Source organism: Notolepis coatsorum (assembly GCF_963971535.1).
Source record: "Notolepis coatsorum genome assembly, chromosome: 1".
Classification (NCBI taxonomy): domain Eukaryota; kingdom Metazoa; phylum Chordata; class Actinopteri; order Aulopiformes; family Paralepididae; genus Notolepis; species Notolepis coatsorum.
The window spans coordinates 137,170,264-137,194,739 of NC_140165.1; the positions used below are offsets into that span (position 1 = coordinate 137,170,264).

The window sequence follows — 24,476 nt, forward strand, 5'->3', positions numbered from 1 at the left end:
AGGTCCTGGCCCGCACTCCTACGGAACGGCTGAGGAGGCCCTCCCGGTCTGTGGAGAAGGAGGAGTATGTGGTGAGTCTGCTGCAATTCCTCCTCTGACCACAGGAGGGAGACAGAGGATCACACATGTACACAGTGACATCCCTCCACATTATGACACAGTCTTGCTTTCGAAGAAGAGGTGCACCAATACCACTTTGTCACTGCTGATGCCGAGTCCTAGACTGGAAGTATTGACAGATACAGAGTATCCCAATCTGATATGCTACTCTTACTCAACATTATACACTTACACTTTTGGGTCACTGGACAAAACAACTGCGCTAGGGCTGGGCGATATGGCCTAAATATGATATCACGATATTTTCTGACCTTTCGGCGACACACGATACGCATCACAATGTTTTTCTTTTTTCCCCAAACAATTCATTATGAGGCTTACCAAGACAGTATTTGAGTTTGCAAGCTAACATTAAAGACAAAATAAAATACCCATGCATTTAGCATTTTTATATTATATATTAGATTTAGATTGTTGGATTATTAGATTATATATTGCATATATTTAGCAATGAGATATTATATGATTTAGATATGATGAATTGAATTGAATTGAAAATGGGGGACCCTGATGTAAACAAGACGAAAGTCTTTCTCTGGTCTGCATCCTCCAGTCCACTGTTGTTGTATTGAGCTGTACTGCATTGTACCCATGCTGCAATCTGTTAATAACGTTTTCATTCATTCGGATATGGGGGACCCTGATGGAAACAAGACAAACGTCTTTCTCAGGTCTGCATCCCTTAACAATTGTGTGTATTGAGCCGTACTGTATTGTACCCATTCTGCAATCTGTTAAATAAAGTTTTCATTCATTCATTCATTCAGACGGCAAACAGAATCATTTTGATTGACAGTCGAGTCTGCCAATTACGTCACACCGCTTGCACCCGCCCTGCTGTTCTTAGCACCAATCGGCAAGCGCGTATTAATTTTTTACTTCCGCCATTGGAGAGCTCAATGACAACAACAATGGTAGCTAGCGGTAGCTCCCCGCGGCCGACGTTTAGCTTTTAGCTCCGCAGCATGACTAAACGACTGGAGGCATAATGATTTTACTGCAACGGATGTTATAATAAAAGCCTTTCCATACATCTGTCTGATTGAAAACTTTATTAACAGACCGCAGAATGGGCACAACTGAGTCAGCACGGGCTGAGATATGAACGACTAATGCTTGCTATATCTAGGTCGACCTCGGACGTTGCTATGTAAATACACTGATGTTATTGAACGTGTAACTATATAACGTTAATGCCACAAAACGAATGCCTTTGTTATCATAAGTAGTAACTTTGATGCAGTAGTGTGTGTGTGGGGCGGCGCTGTTCAAAAGTTTCAACGTGTGGACCAGATTGACGCAACACAATCCTCTTGGGCAAAACATCACGATATCCACGATACGTTTAAAAAGTGTATCGTTAATGAACTGTACCCGATATTTATATAATATCATCATATCGCCCAGCCCTAAACTGCGCTATACTATACATAATGTACCAACATTCAGTCCCTCTACCTACAGCGCTGTCTTATTTCGCTGGCGCCTCGACTGAACTCAAATGTAGGGTTTTCTTTTCAGCTTCCGCTACAGTCATCTAGACGCTGAGGGTCAGATAGTTGGCCCGATTGCAAATAAGTCTTAGCATTTGTTTTAAACTAAAACAAAAAAACTATCCCCTAATATTGCATCGATGCTGCACAAGTCATGTCTCACAAAATATGAAATAATAAGGGAACAGTTTGTGATAGAGACTAGCTTTAAAACTGTGTCTAAAACTGGAGACTCTATGTTTTGGAAGGTGTCATCATGACATACGGGGCCACAGGGCCTGCTTAGATTCAGAGGAAAACTAGATACAGTAGGTCTATCTTCCCTCTTCATCACTGACTGCTAAAAGAAAAAACACCCAGGACAATATCCAAATAAATGGCTGTAACTCACTGAGAAAAGGGTGTATTTGCTTCAAAACATCTAAATACAGTTTAAGATCTAAGATTTAAGATCTAAGATTCCCTCATCCCCTCATTGATTTTCGAGTTATCCACCAAAACACTATTTTCTTTTATTGGTCGTTTTCTTTTCTTTTAGTCAAATAATATTTATATTATTAATAATAATAATAATATATATAATATTATAATATATATGATGGCATGCTCACACAAAGGCAAGGCATGATGGTGATTTCACACGGCGAGTTAGAACATGCTATGAATTACTTACACATGCAATTTGATCACCCAGGTGTGTCACTGACACAGATCTAAATATACCTAAACAGATACTGAAAGTATCCCAAGGTCAAAGTGCCCCTTCTGTCACAAATAAAGATTTGGCAGATTTCAGGGCATAAATACTCTCTCTCTCTCTCTCTCTCTCTCTCTCTCTCTCTCTCTCTCTCTCTCTCTCTCTCTCTCTCTCTCTCTCTCTCTCTCTCTCTCTCTCTCTCTCTCTCTCTCTCTCTCTCTCTCTCTCTCTCTCTCTCTCTCTCTCTCTCTCTCTCTCTCTCTCTCTCTCTCTCTCTCTTATACAGGGCACAAACTACAGGAAGACCAACGCTGCTATGGAGATGAGACGAATCAACAGAGACTCATTCTGGGCACGTGCAGAGGTACGCAGACATACATACCTCTGGTGACATAATAATATTAATAATAATTGTAGTTGTGTCTGCGGCCTACTTGGCGGTGGTCAGGGGCTTTATTGAAGAGTATGTCAACGCTCGATTTGAGCTTCAAACGAAAGGCTGATTTTCTGCAGTGTCACTGAGTTCTCCACCTGTTTCTCTCAGCGCGAGGAGGAGGAGAGGAAGGAGGAGGAGAGGAAACGAGCAGGGGACGAGAGACGGCGTCTTGAGAGAGAGAGGGTTCTGAAGGAGAGGAGAGAAACTGAAGAGAGAGACCGGAAGATGAATGAGAAGCTACAGAGAATTGACGAGGGGAGGTTAGGACTACAAACTGCTGCTTCTAGTTAACAGCGCCCTCTGATGGCCAGAACAAGTATAGATTTAGTTCAACTGAAAAACGTATTATAGACCTGGGGAGTCACGGGATAGTTCTAAGATCCGCCTGGTTCCGGACAAGTTTTTGCCTATGGTCTCTACTGTGGTCTCTACTGTGGCCTCTACTATGGTCTCTACTACAGAGGGTTTCTCAATGTAGTTTGGTTTTTATGGTTCCATTTATTCAATTGGTCTCACATTTGACAGGAGCAGACTTGAGCATAATTAAATGAGATCTGTGTTTCGGAATTTGGGAAAAACTTGTGTACCAAATGCACTCGAGGAACCCCATTTCAAGACCAGGACAACATTACAAAACCAGAATAGTCAAAACAACAGACAGAAAACACTATTGGAATTATATACCGGTACTCATGATTACCTGACTTTTCAACATCTTGAAAACAACGATGGCGGTGAATGGCATGATAGCGAGCTGACAAGCGAGAATTGCATGGCGTACAAAGGTCAGAGTAGTTGTGCTCTTGTGATTGGTCCGACATTGGCAAGGCTCATGGGGGTATTGTAGTAGTCACCATGGAAACGAGTAAAAATTAGGGTATAAAACACATTTTCTCAAAGATTAAGTCAAAACATTTACTTCTATTGGTGGTGAGAAATTGTGACAGTAAAATAATGAAATAATGTATACCTCCGTCAGATCCTGAACCTACATAATACAATGTTGCCATGAGTTCTGATCCTTTGGAGCTTCGCTGGGCGGCTGCGGAGGGGAAAACATGGCTCCCCGGGTCTGTGGCAGAGGAACCTGCACAACAGCGGAGCACTGCGCTGCTGTGATGGATGTCAGTGATGATTGACAGCATTTTACATGTATTTCCCACTTGCAGGAGAAAGCAGGCAGAGAAAGAGGAAGAGCTTCACAGAGAGGAGAAATGTAAATGGGTGAGTAACAGTTTGTGTGTGTGTGTGTGTGTGTGTGTGTGTGTGTGTGTGTGTGTGTGTGTGTGTGTGTGTGTGTGTGTGTGTGTGTGTGCGTGCATGTGCGTGTGTGTGTGTGTGCGTGCGTGCGTGTGTGTGTGTGTGTGTGTGCGTGCATGTGCGTGTGTGTGTGTGTGGGCATGTGTGTGTGTGTGTTTTATATCTAAATCACATCTCCACACTAACAGGAGCGGCAGAAGAAGGAGCATGCTGACGACATGAGGGCACGTCTCAGGAGGAGCGAGTCCATTGAAAAAGCAGCAGTGAGTGACTACAACTCTATGACTACGAATCGTATTGTTTTTGTACCGATGGTAAATCAGTACGTAAGTATGCATTATGTAACAGTGCTTACAGGGCCGTCACAGCGCCTCATTGTAACTGAATTCAGTGTTGCCACAAACAGAAAAACAAAGCGCAAATTAATGTCTTACACATTCAAGATAAAATTCATTGCTGGTTGTGTGCACTAAACCAACTGCATGCCATTTATTAGCCACTGTGATGAGAATGTACACTGTGATGAGACTGTACACTGTGATGAGACTGTACACTGTGATGAGACTGTACACTGCGATGAGACTGTACACTGCGATGAGACTAGGGATGCACTGATCCGACTTTTTCAGTCCCGATACCGATACCTGGGCTTTGTGTATCGGCCGATACCGAGTACCGATCCGATATCCATTGTTCAATTAATAAACTGTATGCCTCACTGTGTGGAAGAGACTGGGATCATTATTTTGTGCAAGGCAACATCAGGCTTGACTTAAAACATTACTTCCCTAACTTGGTGAGACAAAATGTAACAAATTAACACATAGATATAAATGTACTGAATTGTTATTTATTATTTTATGTATTATTATATTATAAAAAAATATTTTTTTTTTTAACAAACATATACCGGTAAACAAACATGACAACACACGATAAGATATACAAGCATTAATTACAGTGCATATCCAATGAAATGACCATTTAGTCAAATGTCTTATACAGGATATACCCCTAATACCTGTTATCTAAAAACCTACACACATATGCTCCAGCTCGTACCCCCCCCCCCCTCCCGGACCCCCCATTGGATAATCCAACCATTATAACTTGTTCCTAACCAGACACTACCATTATATGCTAGCTTTTATTCTCTCCACCACTTCTAACCACATTGTCATTTTGGATTCATTGAGACCCAAAATTCTTGCTGTAGATATTTCTTGATAAATCCCATCGAGATATGTAAGAGTCCAGACCTTCCGACAAATTTTTTCCGGTTGAAACCATCGTGATGCTATCAGCTTTTTAGCCACTGTGATACCGGATAAAACCAATCTCTTTAGCTGTGGAGGTACTGCATGTTCAAAGACATCATTCAACAGTAATACAGAGGGGTGTACAGGTATATCCAGAGTTAAGAGATTTGATAATTGCTGGGTCACTTCTTTCCAAAATATCTTAACTGGTGGGCAGTCCCAGTACATGTGTATAAATGTCCCTTCGTCCCCATTTGTACATAGGGAGCATTTGGAGTCTAAATGGAGGGTTTCATACGAGGCCGTTAGTAATTGATGATAAAAATCTGAAACAAAACCTCTCGATGTCTCTCTTTCATAGAAAAAATTGTGGTATCTGTGGTGTACAATTGGTATCGTTAATGGAACACTGTGAGCCTTCAAACATGCCAATAACTGTGCGTACAAATAATATGTGGACTTGGTGAGATTACATTTTTTGCGTATTTCATTGAAACTACAAAAACCCTGTTTGTTGAAAACGTCTCCTAATGAGTGTATGCCTTGCTTTTCCCATCTAGGGAATCTTATAGGTTGTTTTCCAATCAAGAGTGCATTGTTATTGAATAAGGGAGTATGATTATGCCATTTATGTGGGGTAGAATATTTTTTTTGTGTTTCACGCCATATCCGGATCGCATGAGTGATTATGGGGCCAAATTTCCGTTCGCATTGCTTAATTGATAATTTGGTGTATACTATGCCCTTCAGCCTATGTGGAGCTACTATATTTTCTTCTAAATTTCTCCAGGATACTAATGCTTGGGGATCAAACCATGTTGTTAGTGGTCTTAAAGTGTACGCCTTAAAGTAGTGGTAGAAATCTGGAAATGCCATACCTCCGTCTGCTTTGTTTCTCTGTGCGGTGGATCTTTTTATACGTGGTGGTTTGTTATTCCAAATAAATTTGTATGTGGAGGAGTGTAATTCTTTCCAGTAACCCTTTGGAGGGGGTAACGGTAGCATTGAGCTGAAGAAGTTGATTCTAGGTAGGACGTCCATCTTAACTATTGATATCCGTGCCTGTACTGAGTTTTTAAGTTTTGACCACCTGACAAGGTCGTATTTGATTTTGTTTTGGATTTTTATGTAATTGTGCTTCACCGTTTGGCTTATGGTAGGGAATATTTCAACTCCCAAACATCTAAAGTGTTTTACCATCGGTATCTCTTTTGGGAGGGTTATATTTCTTTTTGCAGGGGCGTTAAGTGGGAGGAAGGCCGACTTCGGCCAATTTATCCTAAATCCCGATAAATCTCCAAAGTCCTCAATCAACTTGAGAAGAGGAGGCAATGCGGTGTTAGGGTTTTGCATGAACAGTATTACGTCGTCCGCATATAAACTAATTTTGTGTTGTGTGCCCTTGATTATGATTGGTTCTATGGGTTGGGATTGTCTTATATATTGTGCTAAAGGCTCTAGTGATAGATCGAATAGTCCGGGACTAAGAGGGCAACCCTGTCTGGAAGAACGTGATACCGGAAAGATTTCGGAGATGATTGTACCTGTTGTAATCATGGCCGATGGGTCTTTGTATAATACTTTAATCATATCAATGAATCCTTTTCCTAACCCCATCCTTTCTAATACTGCCCATAGATACGACCATTCCAACCTGTCAAAAGCTTTCATTGCATCCAGGGACAGTATCGCCTTCGAACACGGATTCGAAGTCTCCCCTCTGGTCGTGCGCCGTTCACTCTGTGTCGCGGGCAGGGGTGGTAGCAGCGCGCCCGGCGGTTACCCCCCCGACCCTTTCTTCTTCTTCTTATTATTATAACGTTACTACTTATGATTACAAAGGCATTCCTTTTGTGGCATTAACGTTATATAGTTACACGTTCAATAACATCAGCGTATTTACCGGACCATAGCAAGGCAAGCATTACTCAATTCATATCTCAGTTCCTTTCTTTGCTCAGAGCGTGCCGAGTTGTGCCCATTCTGCGGTCTGTTAATAAAGTTTTCAATCAGACAAGTGTATAGAACGAAGGGCTTTTATTATAACATTCGTTGCAGTAAAATCATTATGCCTCGTTTAGTACTCCTGAGGAGCGACGGTAATCCACTCCGGCGGGAGCTAACGTATTAGCCGTGTTGTGAGCTCTGATCAATGGCTGACATTCAGGAAGTAAAAACCTAATACGCGCTTGCCGATTGGTGGTAACATACTGCAGGACGCTCCAACGTGTGACGCGTCACTCTTCTGACCAATCAGTGGTCTGCAGTGTTTCACGTGACTTTTCTGGTACCCAATAGGGTCGCTTGGAACCTCGACAGAGGAGTAGGGTATATCTGCAGAGCCGCAAGCCCAACGAGAGCAGGGTACTTTATTATTATTATAAAAAACAGCAGTGATGCGGTATTCAGCCTAACTCTGCGGTGGGCGTGATGTAACAGTGATACCGCGGTAATGCGGTAATCGCGGCAGCTCTAATTCACGCTAGATCAATTGGTACCATATTTGGGTACCTTTACATGTTTAGTATAAGAGTGTAATATACTAGACAAGAGGGAGCCTTTTCCACAAATATCTATATTACAGTCCCATCTCTTGGACCAGACGAGGTCAGAGGACTTTGATAATATTGACTGAGGATGATTTAAAAACATAATACATGCTCATGCAATTTATTTTGTATGGTGTGTTACAACAATGAATAACAATATGTTCTAAATAAATAACAATGTTGAAATTGAGGTTAAGTTTGGATTTTTCTTTTTTTTACAACTGAAATTAAATTCTTTGTTATTACAGAGAGTTAAGTACCGAAAAAAGGTACCGTTGGGTACCTATACTGAATTCCAGGAACTGGAAGAGGACCTCACCTGGGCCCTGTTTCTTGTACGTGGTTAAACTAAGTCGATCAAGATGTCATTATCCAGCTTCAGTTAACCCGATGTTTGAAGCCGGGATTTTCCTGTTCCAAGAAGGTGGATTCAGTCTCGTTAACTCAAGCCAGACTTGATTCTCAGGATCAGTGCGCGCGCCCGCCTCAGCTGAGAAGACAGCAGGTGTCGATCGCAGAAATCCTGATTCTCTAGCGGCATTGATTGATTAATTGATTTAAAACTTTATTAACATATTGCAGTACGGCTCAATCGCCTCGCCGACAAGTTAAATGCGTTATCTATAGGCTAATTTTAAGTCCCTCATTACCTCAATCAATCAGATTATATTTCTTTAAACTTGCCTGCTGGATTGAATAATCAAATGAGATCTTGCTAGCGAAAATAATTAGTTAACTGTTATACAGAATTACGATACGGCTCTCTTACCCATTGATTGATGTATAGTCAATCTTTAACTTATCTCCAATGTGGTCTAACGGGTTGTTCTTTTGACTTTCACACAGACGACCGGGGTTCAAGACCCTAGTCGTCTCCTTCTTTTTGCAATATAGGAATAATTCAATTTGGTGCACGTTGAGAGCTATATAAAGAATGACATCCTCAATGCATGTAGATTTATAATATTTTAACTTAAAACCAGGCTACTTTGGCGTATAATCATTAATATTATATTCAAAAAAATCATATTGGAAAGACCAGGTTTTGAACCCCGGTCGCTGGGTTGGCAGGCTTGAGCACTACCGCTGGACCACTGTGCCAGATGGGATAAATTCATTGTTTATACATTAATGAACGAGAGACCCGTGTTTAGCATATCCTTTGTTATGAATGAAGTTTATCTCTTTATCCTCATTCATTAATGTGACGTCAACGGCTCATTCAATTTCTCAAATCCGTCAAACAGCGCATCTCATCAGACATCTTAATCCCAGTTACAATTAAAATAACCACATAATGTGTACATCGCACGAGCGAGCGCCACCGTCGCCACGGTATATATAACGTGCATTATTTAGGACAAAGTGAATTTAGTATCAGCATTTTGGGTCTATTTTACATTTCAAAAGCCCCCTCTGGAAGAATGGAGCACAAGAACGTAATTCAGAATGGTATAATGCAGATCGTAGACTGTGGGAATAGTTTCAGGAAACGGGCCGTCACTTCTTTGCGGGGGCGTGGCGATGGTTCAGGCTAAGTTGAACTTGAACTCTGCTTTCGACCAGGCTCAAACTTTTGGATATGTTGTCATGGTGATTTGGAAAATCCACGTACATGAAACCGGAAAGTCCGGCTAACCCAGTTATCCAGTTAAAGTTATCCGGCTAACTCAGTTATCCAGGTACAAGAAACAGGGCCCTGGGCTCACAACACCCAACAGATAATAAAAAAAATCCCACCAACGACTGTACTTCCTAAGAAGGCTGAGAAAATTTGGCATGCCACCCAAAATTCTCAGCAACTTCTATAGAAGTACGGTTGAGAGTGTCCTTACCAGCTCAATCACGCTCTGGTATGGAAACTGCACTGCTAAGGAGAGGAAGGCACTCCAGCGAGTGATTAAAACTGCTCAGTCCCAATCTCTGGAGCAGCCTTTTCCTCACTACAGGACATTTACTCTACCAGGGCCACCAGAAGAGCACACAACATAATTAAGGACAGTACACACCCCCAACACAGACTCTTCAACCTCCTGCCATCAGGCAGGCGATATAGGAGTCTGAAAGCCAGAACTACAAGACTGACAGACAGTTTCTACCCACAGGCCATCAGGCTCCTGAATGCCAGCACCTCCACCTAGCCCCCCCCCCCCCACACACACACACGCACCTTCTCGGCAGACACTGAACTGATTACTGCTGTGAACACACTGTGACCCTTCCCCCCCGAACTATGAATCACTAAAGACACTTTTTAACTGCTGCTGTGACCCACTGTCACCTTCATTCATATGTAAATACTGATCGGAACGTGCAATGTTACTCACTGTGCCTTGTATATATATATTTATCTATTTTTACCTTATTTTTCTAGCACTCGCCGCTTGTATTTAAATATGTTTAAATTAAGTATTGTGTGATTTTGTGTGAAGGGCGGACTAGCAAAGTAAGATTTTCATTGTATGGCCATCTGTCTGTTTAACTGCATATGACAATAAACAATCTTGAATCTTGAATCTTGAATCTTGGTACTGGTACTGTACTGGTATCGGTTCAAATGTGAATGGTACCCAACCCTACGGGCCGGTGCAACGCAAGTTAGTTTTTGACTCACGAAGTGCAATGTGCTCAAACACTAACATGTGAGTGTAGGCCTTAGTAACTAGAAAGTACGAGACCACAAACAAGAGCCATCTGCCCAAACATCTTGCATGTCTTCCTGTGACCTGTAGGAGGCAGCGGTGCTGGTGTCTCAGCGCTCCATGAATCCCAGAGAGTTTTTCAGACAGCTGTCATCCTCATCACAAAGCCCTTCCACCCCTGGATCGCCTCGCACAGGTAGTTTTCAAGTTTCAAGTTTGTTTATTAGTTGTCACAATAAAATACATGTACTTTTACGGGGACATGCTTGGTTCTGTATGAGCCCCTGAGAGTGTGCTTCATACAGTAAAAAAGTAAGTAAAAGAGGAATATACAATATACAATACAATATACAATCTAAAGTACAGCCTAAGTACAATCTAAGTACAGTGAGTAAAAATGTGTAAACAGTGAGGTACAAAACTTTGTGTGTGTGTGTGTGTGTGTGTGTGTGTGTGTGTGTGTGTGTGTGTGTGTGTGTGTGTGTGTGTGTGTGTGTGTGTGTGTGTGTGTGTGTGTGTGTGTGCGTGCGTGCGTGCGTGCGTGTGTGTGTGTGTGTTTTAACCATGTTTCTTCAGTTCTCGTGCACGTGCCCGCCCAGTCACTAGGTTACCCATGGCTTAAACAAGCCCTGGTAAGTGACTGTGTCTACTCTTGCCACTGAAGGTCAGAGAAAAGTGCTTAAAGAGACATGACCTGTATGGAAGCAGCCCTCTTGGACTAGCTGGCCGAGTATGGTGATCAGCCCTCGGCCAGACATGTCAGAGGCCTTGGCTATACGACTGCAGACTAATTCTCCTGCTGCTTGGTAGCCTCGGTCATGTCCATAAACCTGGATGTAGTGGCTTGAGGACTGCAGGCCTGCTGGGGAGGAGTGCAAAGCAGCTGGCAAGATGTGGATTTCATGTCCTCTGTGGATAGCCAGGCAGGTTGTGTGGCCGGGGACCTACTAGATGTCCACTGGATGTCCCCAAAAGCATGTTGAAGCTCTGTTATTATGTGTACGTGTGAATGTATGTTATATTATGTGTAGACGCATATATTTTTTAATACAGTATTTAACATTTGTGTGTGTGTATCAGTGAATGTGTTTCTGTGTGTGTGTGTGTGTGTGTGGGGGGGGGGGGGGTGTTTGGAGCCGTGTAAGTACTGTACTGGACAACGCATCCTAACAGAGCATTCTCTCTGGTCTCTCCCTGCCCAGGCAAACCTCCGTTCAGGCGATACCAGCGTAGCCTGACGGACACGGCCTTCATGTTCTCTAGGTCGGACGACTCCACCTCCATCTCTCCTCGCAGTCCCACGTTGGTTTCGCCCTTCTCCCGGGCTCCTCCCTCCCCCTTTGGTCGTGCCATGTCTCCCCCCGCCAGCCCTGACTTCCGTCCAGTCACCTCTCCGCAGAGACCCATGGCCCCCGTGATGTCACCGCCCCCATCTCCCCGACGCCTGGCCGCGACGGGCCTTCCCCCTGCCAGCCCCAAATCTCCACCCCCCGTCCAACCCTCTGCACCTCCCGCCTCGCCTGGTCTCCTAGCCTCCTCGCCCCCTAGTTTACCTAGTCCCTCGCAGCCCCAGCCGGAGGCTACTCCACACCAGAGCCAGGCCCAGACCCAGGTCCTGCCACCGTCTCCCCCAGATACGCCGCACGAGCGCCGTCCTGAGCTCCCTCCCTCTCCCCCAGGCTGCCTAGCGCCTGGTCCTGTCCCACAGGCGCCCACCGCCCCACTGCCTGAGAGCCCACAGCAGAACACAGGTATCATCCATCTATTCATTCTTTCATATGATTCCACAGTGGTGATTTTTATTGAGTCATTTAAAGCATTTGGCTTTAATGTTAGACATATTTATATTTATAATATGTATATATATATTATTTTGTATTAGTCAAAACGGACATACAGCACAAATAACTGTATAATAATAATAATAATAATAATAATAATAATAATAATAATAATAATAATAATAATAATAATAATAATAATAATAATAATAATAATATAATAATAATAATAATAATAATAATAATAATAATAATAATAATAATAATAATAATAATAATAATAATAATAATAATAATAATAATAATAATAATAATAAGCTACATATTTGCCTAGAAAACAGCTACTCACATTGGACACAACAATAAGATCACATGCTGACTTAGAGCATTTTATAAATACACGCACGCACACACACACACACACACACACACACACACACACACACACACACACACACACACGCACACACACACACACAGGCCTACTGAAACATATTTCTTCCTCCTCTCTTTTTGTTTGTTTTTCCTTCTGCTTTTTAATTCACATTTTCTTTTTTAATTAAACATCCACCTATTGCCAACCTTCCACTTCAATTAACTTGTCCCACTCATGATTGCACTGTGCAATATATCCTTCCAAAATAAACTATTGTTTAATACACTTTTTAAATGATTGATATTCAAGACATCTAAATAAATAAATAATCAGGTTAATAATAAAGCTGTTTGTTTCTGTGACATCACCCAATATCACAAAGAAAAGGTCCGGTTGAAAACATAAATTCAAAGCATTTCACATCTGTTGAACCTCCCTCCAAAAGGCTGATGCAACCTGACAATACCACTGACTCAGATTCTGTAAAAAATTATAAATATGTTTTAACTGAAAGGATCTTGTTGTACTGTTGTTTTATATATTAGATTGAATGCTACATTCCACAGTACTGGACAATCAAAAGTGTCCTCCCATTTTTTAGGCCTACTATATGGAATAATAATCTAGATGTGTAAAATGTAAATACATTTCTTCATCTTATTTCTTTTTAACCATCTTATATTTGTGTAGGGGGCTGGCATATACAAACAATTTAGTCACCCCACTATTTATTTTCCTAGGGCAGAGATACATTTATTATAAACAGGGGAACAGATCATACCATACATTTCAGTGAACTGGTTATGCATCTCACAAGTTTCTTCACACATAATATAATTTACAAACCAAACACCATGATCAAATATTTTCTTCCAAAATATAGGTTTCCCTTCAATTAATATGTTAATATGTTTAACCATATTATTAGATTTTCTGGACGATGAAACACAGAAGAGGAAACATTTCCAATCAGATTGTAATAAATTAGTGTTCTCCAGTAACTTACACAAATACCAAAGTATACTTTATAGGGCTGGGCAATTAATTCGAAAAAAGAAATTGCGATCTCGTTTAATTAAAAAAAAAGTTATTACATTTTATTTTATTTTATTTCTTTTACTTTTTACTTTACCTTTTAAATGATTTTATTGAAAAAAATAAGAATCGTGAGAGAATCGTGATCTCAATTATTAGAGAGAAAAATCGTGATTCACATTTTAGCAAGAATCGCCCAGCCCTGATACTTTATGTATACAGGAGGCTTTCAAGGAAAAACACAGGACCTCCAAATGTAACAATTTAACCCACCATGTTCATAATTATTATAAATCACTCCTTCTTTGATTTGCTGTGGTTTATTAGTCTACAGATAAAAATGTTTTTATCATAGAGCTTAAAGAAGGACTGTCATGGACCGGGAAGGGACATAACGTTTTTCCCTTCCATGGTTGTAGAATCTTATCAATATTTTTTTAACCTATTATTATAATTAATTGTACCGAGGTCTTCTTTAATTATCTGGAATTTCCAATACCTAAAACATTAATTGGCCTATCAGTCGAGATAATTGTTCATTTGCATGGTATTCTATCATTTATATTATTCAGTCCGCCAATCCTAAGGATTTAACATTTTTCATAATTTGATTTCAAACCAGAATAGTGTGAAACATTTTCCACAGTTCAAGTTTGCAAACAAGAAGTTTTGGATTCATTAGAAAGCTAGTGTCATCTGCATACATTGAGATTTTTGCTTCCATATCCCTGACTTGAAGTCCCTCTATGTCCACATTGGACCTTACTTACTTGGCTAATGTTTCCATAGTCATTATAAATAAATAAAAAGGGCATCCTTGCCTAACTCCTCTCACATAACCATTATTAATAATCCTACAACTGGTGTCCTTATATAATATTTTAATCCAACGAATATGGATTTACCAAAAAATTGAAATTTAAATCCAAATCCAAATAAACTTTATCGAAGGCCTTCTCCAAATCAGCAATACAAATGAACCCAGTTAACTTATAATTTTCAATAATCTCCAACAACTGTCTAATATTGTTACCGATATAACGACCCTGCAGAAATCCTGATTGATCTTGATAATAATGCTCAGACATATTGTTACGTCGCTGTACATGCTGTGTGCTCGCAATAAGTCGGAGACGAGGAGGAACCGAGATGTGGAACTCCCTAGCTACTTCCTACGCCAGCTCTGGGAAAATAAGCAGACCTCGGACTATGCGAAATGAATGGAGTGCAATTATCAAGGCTTATTTGATTGAGAAACAGATGTGCCATGTTTAGGGTCTGCCATTTTAAAATCGGAATGTCATTTGGTGAATCTTTTTAAAAGGGGATTCTTGTTCTATTTTGTGTGCATACTGATGACGTATTTAACTTTTTTGGCGTTTTACAAAAAAATTTGGGTAAACTAGGCAAACGAGTTGGCTAGTTTTTACATCAAATTAAGCAGTTGATTTGCACAAGTCAGTTTAGCTAATGACGTGAATTATGTGCATTGATTTTTCCGTGAGGACATGGCCTCCCATTAATCTTCCCTCTTCCTATATCCAGCAGCCTCTTTGTATAAGAGCCACAGTAGTGAGTTGCTGCTATAAAGTTCCATCCAGAGCACTTTGTTTGACTGTCTACTTGAAGCCCTAAGGAGCTCAGCTGTACTTGCCTCCTCTCTCTAGATGTATACACAGCTACTCGCATGCAGACTGAGCTGGTCTCAGACGCTGCACCGGTGGAGGAAGAGGAGGAACAGAAAGAAGCTGAGAAGGCAGAAGACGAGCCTGATCCAGAACCCCAGCCGAGTGACGGCACAACAGAACTATTCCGGACTGTCGAGGAGCAGGAAGAGGCGAAACAGGAAACAGAACCTAAACAGGAAACAGAACCTGCATCAGTGGAGATTGTACAGGAGGAAGAGGAGACAGAGGAAGATGAACAGGAGAAGGACCAATTGGGTGCCTGTCAGGCCCCGGCTGAGCCAGTCACGGTCCAGCTTTCAGAGGAGGAGGAGGAGGAGGAGGAGCCAGCTGTCACAGGTAGAACTATTTGTCTTCTTCTCCTGCATATTGCAACGACATGCCAAGTTTATTTAAATAAACTATTTTAATTTACTAATGATTATTATTTAATTATTATTACTCATAATTAGGGATGTCCGATATTATCGGCCTACCGATATTATCGGCCGATATTGGCATTAAAATGTACAAGAGTAATTACCTGAAATTATTCAGTTTTTTTGGGGGGGGGGGGGAAACCCTGCATATATCGGTATCGGTTGATATCGAGCATCCCTACTCATAATAATTTACGAGTATACTTGTCACAAATATCAAGAAACATGCGGGTTCAAGTTAAATGCAGTTCAATTCAATTACATACAATTATTAAATACAACATTCTTATTGTCTTTTAATTAGGGATGTCCGATATTATCGGCCTACCGATATTATCGGCCGATATTGGCATTAAAATGTGATATCGGAAAATATCGGTATCGGTTTAAAAAAAAAAACGTTTACATTTTTTTTATTTATTTAACATTTCTATAACATTTATTTACCCAGGAAAGCAAGTAAGAACAAATTCTGATTTTATTTATTGTCAAAAGTATGCATAATGTTGTGTTAATTCCACAACAAGAGATATGTAATGTTAATTACCTGAAATTATAAAAAAAAAATGGGGGGGGGGGGGGGGGGAAACCCTGCATATATCGGTATCGGTTGATATCGGTATCGGAAATTAAGAGTTGGACAATATCGGTATATCGGTATCGGTAAAAAAGCCAATATCGAGCATCCCTACTTTTAATGTTTTATATATTTTTTCCCACCTACGTACTTGAAAATGTGTCTTTTGGCTAAAATGGGCACATTTGCAGAAAGTAAGTAAAATAAAAGGTTAAACATTTTATTTGATAAATTAATTCATTATTTCAGAGGCAGAGGCTATTCTTCAGCAAATCAAACAAGAGATTATGATTCCATCAACCAACGGCTTTGGAAATGCAAAGGACATTCAGAATGGCATAGGTTTGTCTCATACATTTATTTAAAAATATTGCATACACACTACCATAAGCCTATACCATACGGTCATGTTTATCACCACTGTAGACATTAAATGTAGTTATGGAACATTGAAACAGTGCTATAGATTAACAGGAATATTTTTAGCAATGGCTTTGTCTTGACATATTGTCTAGTCTCTGTCTACATCTGTAGAGATCTGTATCTGTCATACATAAATATATTTGCTAGAGGATCTTATATTTGGTAGGGGATCTCTTATGTTATGTTGTGTTATTGTTATGGTATGTTGTGTTGTGTTATTGTTATGTTGTGTTGTGTTATTGTTATGTTGTGTTATTGTTATGTTATGTTATATTATGTTGTGTGTTATGTTATATTATGTTGTGTTGTGTTATTATTATGTTATATTGTGTTGGGTTGTGTTATTGTTATGTTATGTTATATTATGTTGTGTTATATTATATTGTGTTGTGTTATGTTGTGTTATTGTTATGTTATATTTTGTTATGTTATATTATGTTGTGTTGTGTTGTGTTATGTTATATTGTCTTGCCGTGTCTCTCTCAGAGCGATCCGTGAGTTCATCAGACACGGACCCTAGCAGTCCAGAGCTGGCGGTCAGTTATGAGCTGCATAGTGGCAGAGATGAGGAACCAGAGATCTCAGAGAATGGAGAAGAGGTAGCTACTGCTCACACACACACTGGGTATCTGGGAATAGGGCATTTGGGACATCTGAAAGTAAATAGAATGCCCCTGGACTTGGGAGGGTAGGAATGAGAACAACAAATAAACAAACACACAGCTCTATAGCTCACTCCGTGGGTTGGTTGGTTGGGACACAAAGTGTCCCCACCCTCTCGCGGCCACAGGAGGCTGACAACATTATGTGTGTGTGTGTGTGTGTGTGTGTGTGTGTGTGTGTGTGTGTGTGTGTGTGTGTGTGTGTGTGTGTGTGTGTGTGTGTGTGTGTGTGTGTGTGTGTGTGTGTGTGTGGTGTGTGTGTGTGTGTGTGTGTGTGTGTGTGTGTGTGTGTGTGTGTACGTGTAGCGTGTGTGTGTGTGTGTGTGTGTGTAGTGTGTGTGTGTGTGTGTGTGTGTGTGTGTGTGTGTGTGTGTGTGTGTGTGTGTGTGTGTGTGTGTGTGTGAATCTTGTTAAATAAGGGTTCTGTGAAATGACTCCATAAACGTTGAAAATGCCCTCTAAAAGTATGAGTTCATGCAAAAATGCTGCCTGTAGAAACAATGAATTCCTGATGTCATCCAGCGTGACTTAAAGTGTGGTTAAAGGACCACAGCATCAGACTGTTCCTTGGGGCCGAGTGCCACGACAAGTAAACAAGTATGACACAGGTCCTTGGGGCACACTGTTTATTCACTTTGGGCCCCGACTGAACATGTTCCAACAGCCTTATCCTGGCAGACATACTGTATATGATCTTCATACAAATGATGGTCTGATGGTACAGTCTATTGGATACAAAAAAGATTATAAAGATAAAGATACATAAAGTATTTAGTTCCTCCCATCCAGTCTGGAACTCCCTCCCTCAGACCATCAGAGACTCTCCCTCACTCTCCACCTTCAAATCCAGACTCAAAACCTACCTGTTCTCCCAAGCATTCAACCTTCCTTACCCATAACCACCCTCCAACTCGCCACCATTTCCCCCTGCCCCACGTTCTCTCCTCTCCTGCCTCCCCCCACCCCCCTTGGTTTTCCCTTACTCTCCTCCCGACTGTCTCCCCTACTCACTCCTGTATTTGTTATCCGTTACTCGTGGTTTTATGTTCCTGTGTATTTCTTATTGTCCTCCGTTTCCCTGTGGTTCTATGTTTCTTTGTTTTCTTTGTTTCTTTTTTTGCCTATTGTCAGCGACTTTGGGTCTTTGAAAAGCGCTATACAAAATAAATGAATTATTATTATTATTAAGATTTATAAAGAACATTAGTTACTTATAAAGAGCAGTATGTTAGTCTGCACAGATTATATAGAGCCGTGTATTAGTCTGCACAGATGATATAGAGCAGTGTGTTAATCTGCACAGATTATATAGAGCAGTGTGTTAATCTGCACAGATGATATAGAGCAGTATATTAGTCTGTACAGATTATATAGAGCAGTGTGTTAATCTGCAAGGATTATATAGAGCAGTGTATTAGTCTGTACAGATTATATAGAGCAGTGTATTAGTCTGCACAGATTATAAAGACCAGTGTATTAGTCTGCACAGATTATATAGAGCAGTGTGTTAATCTGCAAGGATTATATAGAGCAGTGTGTTAATCTGCACAGATTATATAGAGCAGTGTGTTAATCTGCACAGATTATTAAAAGCAGTGTGTTAATCTGTACAGATTATAAAGAGCAGTGTATTAGTCTGCACAGATTATATAGAGCAGTGTGTTAATCTGCAAGGATTATATAGAGCAGTGTGTTAATCTGTACAGATTATATAGAGCAGTGTGTTAATCTGTACAGATTATATAGAGCAGTGTGTTAATCTGTACAGATTATATAGAGCAGTGTGTTAATCTGTACAGATTATATAGAGCAGTGTGTTAATCTGTACAGATTATATAGAGCAGTGTGTTAATCTGTACAGATTATAAAGAGCAGTGTATTAGTCTGCACAGATTATATAGAGCAATGTGTTAATCTGCAAGGATTATATAGAGCAGTGTGTTAATCTGTACAGATTATATAGAGCAGTGTGTTAATCTGTACAGATTATATAGAGCAGTGTGTTAGGGTGTGTTCACACTTGAACGTCCGGGAAGAGTCCGGACTTTCTGGTGGACCAAATGTGAAAATGATACATTGTTTGATTTTGGTCTGCGTTCACACTACCCTGTTTGGTGCGGATCTAATTTGTAAACAAAGGACATGCTGTCGCCAAGTCGTTCATCTATTGGACTAGCACTCACAAACGTAAACAGTTGCCGACAGCGTCTCTTGTGATAAAGCAGAGAGATACTGTCATTACGAGCGTGGCGCAAGTCGACTAGAGAGTAGAGATATAGAGAGAGAGAGAGACTGTCCGCGCGCGGCGCCAGTCTAGAGAGACAGAGAGAGGAAGAGAGAGACTGTCCGCACGCGGCGCCAGTCTAGAGAGACAGAGAGAGGAAGAGAGAGAGAGAGAGAGAGAGAGGCAGAGAGAGAGAGAGAGAGAGAGAGAGAGAGAGAGAGGAAGAGAGAGACTGTCCGCGCGCCTGTCATTCATTTGAGTTGGGTCGCGCACAAGCTGTCACTTGGCGCTGTCAAATTGGGTCGCGCGACCGCCGCCACTAGGCACCTGTCACTCATTTGCTCTAGATTAGATAATATATAAAGTTCGATCGCATTCACACCAACAGCAAACGAACCATGGTCCACTTTGAAACGAACCGAGTCCCAACTTTTCAAGAGGACCATGATTCGGTTGTTTGGTCCTCATTATAGTTCGGTTTGCGTTCATACCTGTACACACCAAAACGGACTATCGATCTAAAGGGACCATGGTCCACTTAAAGTGGACCAAACAGGGTAGGTGTGAACGCGCCCTTAATCTGTACAGATTATAAAGAGCAGTGTGTTAATCTGCACAGATTATTAAAAGCAGTGTGTTAATCTGTACAGATTATAAAGAGCAGTGTATTAGTCTATACAGATTATATAGAGCAGTGTGTTAATCTGTACAGATTATAAAGAGCAGTGTATTAATCTGTACAGATTATATAGAGCAGTGTGTTAATCTGTACAGATTATATAGAGCAGTGTGTTAATCTGCAAGGATTGTATAGAGCAGTGTATTAGTCTGTACAGATTATATAGAGCTTTATATGAAAATGTATAGAGCTTTTTATTATATTGACTTCATTACAGACAACAGTGAAGCCCTATGGTATGTATGTCATCTATCTCTCTCCCTCTCTCTCTCTGTCTCTCTCTCTCTCTCTTTCTCTCTCCCTCTCCCTCTCTCTCCCTCCCCCTTCTATAGGTCATACCAGAGAGACAGATGTGTGTCCGAGCTCTGTACGACTATCAAGCAGGTAATCTCTCAATTACATTCAAATTGTCTCACACAGACATTACGTACAACTAGTTAAACTACTAACTAGTTGAACTATAGTGAGTCACCACAGATCTCTTTGTTCCCACAGAGGACGAATCGGAGATCTCCTTTGAGCCCGGTGACATCATCAGTGATGTGGAGACAGTGGATAAAGCCTGGTGGAGGGGTTACAGCAAAGATGGCCGTCAAGGCCTGTTCCCTGCCAATTATGTAGAGACTCTCTAGAAAGACAGACACACACACACACACACACACACACACACACACACACACACACACACACACACACACACACACACACACACACACACACACACACACACACACACACACACACACACACACACACACACACACACACTCAGGAACATAATTTCCCCTTACATAATAATAATAATTAGTCCATGCAGTTTTTTTTTTGTACCTTAACCCCTCCAATGATATACAGTATATCTTACAAACCTTTATGGAATAACTATTTGCTGTCTAGTTTGATGTTCTGTGTGGGGGAACAATATATATTGCCTTTCAATTCTTGGCCAACTATCGTAAATATTATTGTGGACCAACAAGATCTTACTTCTGTTCGACATTTGATAGAGAATTGTTGGAGGGTGGTGTCAGATGAAGACATGATTGCACGCTTGCTCTTTAATTAAAGAACACGCTCATTTTTATTTTGTATATTCCTTCCTCTTACATGTGTAATACATCCATTGCATAAATATTATATTCCGCTCACCGTTTTCTCAGTGTGTGTGGAGGTTTTAGTTTGCATTCCTCATAAATAATAGAAATGAATCTACTGCTCCTTACATAAAAAGAAATATGTAATCCTGACATTTTATCATATGTTTCTGCATCTCCTGAATTATGTACCGGATTTGTTTGTTACAGTATCTTGCAATGCCCAACGTTTTCCCAAAGCTGTGCAGCAGTGGGGGACAAGGAGAAGAAGTTACTATCTAAGCACTGTATTTACAATATATCTCTCTGTATGACTGGGGTTCTGTTGTGTTTATATTTTTATGTCATTCTTCCATTCTTCTGTTCATTCTCTGATTATTTGGTGAATCCGGATTTCTCCCCCCATCTGATGTAACTACTATCATCATGTTAACAGGATGCATAACGACGGAATAAAACAACTTTCCCTTTGATACATTTTAAGTTTGCGTTATACACTCAAAGTCTTTCTTTGTATTTACTCTAAACTTACAAATATACCATTGAGAGACTAAAAAGTCCTTTGCTCAAGTGTGTGAATGAAAAGCTAACCTCTCGTTTTACTGAATTAGAGGCGTCTTAAGTTTTAATGCATCATAAAATCGTACATTTTTAACATGGTTAATGAGTCAATTCATTTTGATACTTTTTAACCCTTTCATGTTTTCTCTGAATTCTATGATGTGAACCCCATAGCTTTCAATGACCAGTGGCCGTTGTTACTGTACATCAGGGGTGCCCAACCTTGTACATCATCATTAGAACGTTCAGCTCTCTTTTACGTGTGCCTGAAAGGCTTGCGTAATAGGTATGCAAATGTGACAGAACTGGTTCAGTCAGCAATAAATGAATATTTATCATTTATACTAATTAAAATATTACACGGCTATTGGCTCACACCATTATGTTTGTAAATTAATTGAATAAACGCATCTGTTTTGATTACTTTCATTTCCAATTTTACAGGCTGATGCAGATGGATTTTCCACATTCATATTGACACTGATGAACTGTGATGCATTGATACTTTTTTTGACACTGCTCATGAGGAAGATCCAGAGCACTCACTGTGCAGTCCATGTTGACATCACTCTAACACACTAACATCTACATGACAAGCTACAATCTTACTTAGATAACAGTAATCTCATAATGTCATAATCTCTCATTATTCTCTTACATATTCCTTACAATCTTCTCTTTTTTAACGTGGAGACCAGTTTCATGCTTTTCAAATACATATTTTGTTTCCGGTGTCTGTCATTTCTGATTTGGAGGTGTTAGATTTGGAGACAAAAAGTGTCAAACCTCTTTTAATATTTGAGTGCATGTTTGTGTGGCATGAGAGTGATGCCATACGTGAGACCGATCCTGTTTTGATATATTAAAGGGGTACTTCACAGAAAAAACAATGCTGATGTATTTGCTGATTTACATATATCCCAATACTCTGAGCCGTTTTGCACACAGTCCTTTAGTCTGACATTATTGAGAGTTAATGAGTTTGAATAGTGATGTCATTGGAAGACACTGTATCCTTGTGTCAATTACAATTCAATGAAATGATGGAGATGAAAAAGAAAATAACAAATACTGCTATTTCTGCCATAATTTCATTGAGTTTTAATTGTCCTTTGATGACATCACTGGAGGACATATTTTTAACATTAACGAATAACTGTCAAACTAAATGAAAGTGTGCAAAACGATTTACAGGTATTGAGAAAACCTCGGAAGGATTGTACACTTACTGCTTTTAAACCAAAAACTAAATCTCAATTTATCTCAACAGCAGAATTTGTGAAGTTGTGGTACTAGACATACGCCTCTAGAGGGAGACATTGCCTTCTCTAACGTGACACAGGCAGGACTGGGGGGAAAGAGAGCGCCGAATTGAAGGGAGACCTCAGGAACAAAAGACTAAATATTTTGGCAGGCGGCGAGGCGGCTTATACTGTTACACACATTCTGGAAGGGGAATATCCACCAATTTCCCAAGCAAAAAATGACTAATGCTGCTACACCTCAAATAAGATTTTTCCCCTCGGCGAGTCGTGATTGATTGGATGTGACATTAATATCTCTTAACCAAACTCCCTTAATATTTTCGGGGGGCCAGGTTACGCTCCTCTAGTGCCAGTCCAATAACAGTGTTTGGCAGTTCCGTCTCTGGTACGAAATAGAGAGGTAGTGTTTGACACGGCTTCTCACTAAGTCTGAACTGATGCCTGTTGACAGACTGACTAATTCTATCCAGCAGACTATTTGTCTTGAGTTGCTCCCTGAAGGCGAATCATTGGTGATGTAAAAACAAAACAAGATGGTCTGTAATGAAATCCTGATTACGGAGGACACGTCACAGAGTGGCCCAGAACAGTAAGGTGGAGAGATGAGGAAAAAAGATCACTTATTCACACAGAATTGTGATGTATATGTAACGGATGGTATCGTGAAGTGCAGTCAAGGAAGGCAAGGAGAAAGTTGTGCACAGGAACCTTCTTCTCCCAGTCGACTTCCTTAACTTGGATGAGGATGAGACTCCAGTCTCCCTTGTGGGATCGGATCTCAGTGTTGTGGCTGATGGGAGCGGCCAGGAGTCTGCGTGTTGTTGCCTACGGCGTGGGAGACCGGGTTTCGACTCCCACTCGGGGCATCGAAGTGCCTTGGGTGGAGTGGAGTGAGTTTGAGAGGGTGAGTGTAACGGAAGGAAGCATACTAGGACCACTACTGTTCCTAATTTATGCAAATGTCATGTCGTCAGCTTGTGACTGCAACTTGTTCCTGTTTGCGGACGACTCAGCCCTGCTGGTCTCTGACAAGAACAAGTTACAGGTTGAAAAAACCCTCAGCTCGGAACTAGGCAAAACTAGACACAGCATGGAGCTGGCAGACGGGAAGCGCACATTCGGGTTGGCGCAGGGGAGAGGAGACGCACAGGTATGCCTCATAAACAGTGATGGGCGCCGGTGTAAAGTGACCTTAAAGAACGCTCTCTACATACCCTCGTTCCCACAACAACTATTCTC

At 40.8% G+C, this 24,476-nt stretch overlaps 1 protein-coding gene across 1 annotated transcript in view; it reads left to right on the forward strand.

Annotated features, from left to right (window-relative positions):
* LOC311222867 (uncharacterized protein) overlaps positions 1 to 22,395 on the forward strand; it is a gene marked incomplete at its 5' end in the record, with an annotated part of 28,324 nt that extends 5,929 nt beyond the window's left edge. Inside the window, 12 exons of the mRNA XM_084307511.1 lie at positions 1 to 71; positions 2,597 to 2,674; positions 2,855 to 3,006; positions 3,916 to 3,970; positions 4,195 to 4,269; positions 10,547 to 10,652; positions 11,659 to 12,207; positions 15,316 to 15,672; positions 16,579 to 16,671; positions 17,239 to 17,351; positions 20,650 to 20,701; positions 20,813 to 22,395. The exon at positions 1 to 71 is cut by the window's left edge and continues 73 nt beyond it. Coding sequence (XP_084163637.1) covers positions 1 to 71; positions 2,597 to 2,674; positions 2,855 to 3,006; positions 3,916 to 3,970; positions 4,195 to 4,269; positions 10,547 to 10,652; positions 11,659 to 12,207; positions 15,316 to 15,672; positions 16,579 to 16,671; positions 17,239 to 17,351; positions 20,650 to 20,701; positions 20,813 to 20,949 — 1,838 coding nt within the window. The 3' untranslated portion in view covers positions 20,950 to 22,395. The remainder of the gene's footprint in view (positions 72 to 2,596; positions 2,675 to 2,854; positions 3,007 to 3,915; positions 3,971 to 4,194; positions 4,270 to 10,546; positions 10,653 to 11,658; positions 12,208 to 15,315; positions 15,673 to 16,578; positions 16,672 to 17,238; positions 17,352 to 20,649; positions 20,702 to 20,812) is intronic.
* Between the last annotated feature and the right edge of the window lie 2,081 nt (positions 22,396 to 24,476).